The 4,076-nt window shown below is 36.1% G+C and overlaps 1 protein-coding gene across 1 annotated transcript; it reads left to right on the forward strand.

Annotated features, from left to right (window-relative positions):
• Nucleotides 1-1,298: 1,298 nt before the first annotated feature.
• LOC141702699 (glucose-6-phosphate 1-dehydrogenase 5, cytoplasmic-like) lies at nucleotides 1,299-3,820 on the forward strand. The gene is made up of 4 exons (XM_074506326.1): nucleotides 1,299-1,399; nucleotides 2,850-2,965; nucleotides 3,119-3,164; nucleotides 3,263-3,820. Exons 1-4 carry the CDS (start codon nucleotides 1,382-1,384, stop codon nucleotides 3,476-3,478), a joined length of 396 nt encoding a protein of 131 aa, XP_074362427.1. The 5' UTR covers nucleotides 1,299-1,381; the 3' UTR covers nucleotides 3,479-3,820.
• Nucleotides 3,821-4,076: the final 256 nt, after the last annotated feature.

Here is a 4,076-nt window from a genome sequence, read left to right on the forward strand (position 1 = left end):
TGGCCCAATCGCACATGAAAAATTCCTTAACCCTTTCCCAGTTCGGTCCTGGTTCTTCCGATCAAACCACAATTGTTCCTCTCCTAATAAATGAAAAGCAAGTAGTCCTACCTTATGTCCTTCAGCAATCTTTTGGCTGATGAAGAACTTTTCGCATCTTTTTAACCATCCTAAAGGGTCATCAGTGCCATCATAAGTAGGGAATTCCCTCAGAATATCGAGGTACCATAGTTCCTCCTATCTGCGATTCAGATCTGCCTTTTACTCGTGAACTTCCTTGGTCGTCATTGATCTTGCTGTTTTGTCCTTTGATGTTATCCTTGTCTCCCCCTTTACTTTTCTCTTTGACTGAAATTGACAACTCCGCCATTTGTTCTTCAAGTGCTCGTTGTCGTGTAGCCATCTGTTCCATAAAGGCCTCCAATTTGGTCATCAGATTCGTTGTGTCACCCATGACGCCAAGCTCTGATACCAAGATGTTATGTTCCTTGGCGTAGGATCTAGTCACAGGCCTTGACACGAAGGTAAGTTTAAATAAATCTTAGTGAACTAGACTAAGCAAGACCCATCCTTGACAGAGCCCTCTTACACAAAACTTTGAATCCAGAAAAATTCTCTTTATTCTCCCGTTTCAGGCTTTATGTAAAAGCTACATATAATAGACTGACCAGATCCTAAATATAGGCATTATTTTTGGATTGTAATTAGTATAACAATAGTAATATAGGAAAGCAGATAAATCAGATAATTTTGAATAAGAAATACAATCTTGCTGATTCCCTTCCTCCATTATGCAGATTTATTTCTTTTCTTTCATGACACCGCCCAATAAAAGCATCCATATCAACCTGTTGTTTGCTCTAATAGTAGAGTGTGTGGCTTTCATGATCCCAGTTTACATCTTGGTAGGCATTCTAAATTAGAGAGGAAGGCAGATTGCAGTTACCCCTTTCCCAATTGGACTGGGGACTAGGGAGGCTGATGGCCAAGTAACCTCCCAGCGTAAATTTGGAATAGGTGTTTAGCTCAATGAGAATTTCAAATCAAGGTTTAAAAAATATTAATCCTTATCAAAATTTGGTAGAAGAATCATAGTGCCTAACGAGTTTGTCTTTAAATAGAATATGGTTCAAGGAGTAGTGTACATAGATACCAAATTGTGACATGCATGTAGTAAATCACAATCTAAATACACTTTAGGGAACACATGTGCATTACCAATTACGACTTGTATTGATTTTTGTCTCCTATTTGGTAGTTTGTAGTGTTCATTTGAATAGTTATATAGTTTGAAGTCTAAACAGAGAATGTTCTTTTATATATTTTAGGTCAAAAGCAGGGGAGAAATGAATTTGTGATACGGTTACAACCTTCAGAGGCCATGTATATGAAGCTTACAGTAAGTGACTCGTGTTTATTGAGCTACAATTGGTGATGCTGTTCAGAGATGTTTAAATTTTCTGCCCATGGTTGCTCACAATATAATTTAGTATTTATTCTCCCCATATGTACAAGGCCTATCAGCTTCTCACACCATATCTCACAGTGCATCTTTTGTTTTTAGTTGCATCAATTGCAGAATTTTTAGAACTCCCACATGCCTCTACTGAGGCTTGAACACCCGACCTTATGTTTTTTTGCTATTCGCCTGAACCTACCTAGGAGAAGAGGGGTATCCACTAGGCTACAATACCATTTATGATACTTTCCTCGTCAATATATCGAAAGATACTTTTCCCCTCACCTACCATGCATAACTTAAATCTTTTGAAGTTTGAAGAGAATTTTTGCATGTAAATTCCGTTACAGTGCTTTGGAATTTTATATTTTTTAAAATAAGTATGAAACTCCAGTCTCTAACCAAAAGGAAGATACCAGTTATAGGCTGACAGGGTTGGTTACTTGCTTTGAGTCACTCTTTACTTCATCCCACGGGATGCCTTGGTTAATATTATTATATTTTGACTAACAAGTTATTGCGACATGGAATTGCCTTGTTAGCTATGTTACTTAGACTTCCAAATTTTGGTCACTCCACCCGAGTCAGACACTCAGACACAACTATAATTTAGTGATCTGTTACCTGAAATATGGACACTTTGACCAACTAAAATACCACATTTGATATGAACTTGCGTTGAAAAGATAATTATATGATACGAAAGAAAGAAGCATTGTTTAATTGTTAGGGTATGTTATTTTTATACTATACATGATTGTTACTCCCTCCGTCCCTCTAGATTATATACGTCTACTGTTTGCACGCATTTCGAGACTTCTATAAAGTATAGTTTCATAATATTTTTTAAAATTTTCTTTTTTTGAATAAAAGTTTAAACATAAACTTTTATTCAGGAATTTTTTTTTAAAAAAAAATATTATGAAGTTATGCTTTAAAGCAGCATTGAAAAGCGTGTCAAAAAGTAATGTATAGAATTCAATGGGACAGAGGGAGTAATAAATTATTCCGCGTCCAAATACCGTGTCCAAATATAGGACAGTGTCCTCGCGTCCCCAATTTGTAAATTTTGAAAATCAGACACTCAAATATGTGTTATGTCTGGCAACCCGAGTCAGAGTAACAAAAACTTGAATATGAATATGAGAAATCACTTTGAATTACTTGTGCGGTTGTGCCTAAACGTGAAATAAATTGTTTGGAATTAGGAAATCAGTCTTGAGATTCTTTAGGGAGAGCTATTCTGAGTATAATGGAATTCATCGTCATAAGTTTCTCTCTCTAGTTTTTTTGTGCTGCAATTCACTTGAAAATAGAGCATGTTAGTGTTTTTTTATTCATCTGAATCATAAGTTAAAATTTAATGCCACACTTTATTTCTTTCATGTAGGTCAAGAAGCCTGGACTTGAAATGTCAACTGCTCAGAGTGAGCTCGACTTGTCATATGGGCAGCGTTATCAGGATGTAACCATACCAGAGGCTTATGAACGACTTATTCTTGACACGTATATATTTCTTTTATAAATTAACTGAACACTTACTTTTTGCGTTAAACGCAGTTTGCATCTACTGCTTTTTTTTTGTGTGATTTTGTGCATCAAAATATTGCTCGAATGAAAGGTTTCCATGGCAGTGCTTAATTAATTTTATTTTTACAGTATAAGGGGTGATCAGCAGCATTTTGTTCGCAGAGATGAGTTGAAGGTACGGTAATGACAAATTTGAATGACATAAACAGGGACAGCTGCATTACAACTCTAATACTTATATGATTTGAATGTTTATTTTGTTTGCATTATCAGGCAGCCTGGGAGATTTTCACCGCTCTTCTGCACAGAATAGATAAAGGTGAACTTAAATCAGTTTCATACAAGCCTGGAAGCCGAGGCCCAGAGGAAGCGGATGAGTTGCTGAAAAAGTTGGCTATGCTCAAACACATGGCTATACATGGATCCCTCCAACCCTATAATCTGAACTACTATGAGGCTGCATTGATGCTTGTTTATTTGCTAAGATAAGATGGGAAGTGCCCAAGGTCCCTTGTGAAAGAATAAATACATCAGTGCAAATATATGTCTGTGATGCACATGATGTTTTTACGAGGATTAACCACTTTCAAAGTTAGCTTGATCTATTTACTTAACCTTGTTCAGTAAAGTGTGTCTTTATAATGTGTGTATCCATTATAAGTTGTTGAAAATGTGAAGCCTATATTGTTGTTTTTGAAGCCTGTATTTTGTTGTTTCGGTACGTGGCTGTATAATATCTGTTCAATATATATTTTCAAGTAAATTTGGATAATGTGCTACAAGATTACAGCTGATTAAATTCAATTTATACAACTAGCTGTACTTTATTTATTGATTGATGTATAATCTGTATCCGCCCCCCCAGCCCGGTGCCTGTATGTCAGGGACGTGTCTTATAACATACTGCTAGCCAGTGTTGGTCCATCTGGATTTTAAAAAAATATTGAGAAATATCGCAGTATGTTGGACCAGGACAAGACGGCCCAAAGGAATTATAGTTAGAATAATTGTAATACATTATGTAAAACCCAAGAAGGCCCACTTTGTAAGGAAAAAACCCATTTGGGACTTAGTATAAATAAAAGAC

Source organism: Apium graveolens, unplaced genomic scaffold (assembly GCF_009905375.1).
Source record: "Apium graveolens cultivar Ventura unplaced genomic scaffold, ASM990537v1 ctg5528, whole genome shotgun sequence".
Classification (NCBI taxonomy): Eukaryota; Viridiplantae; Streptophyta; class Magnoliopsida; order Apiales; family Apiaceae; genus Apium; species Apium graveolens.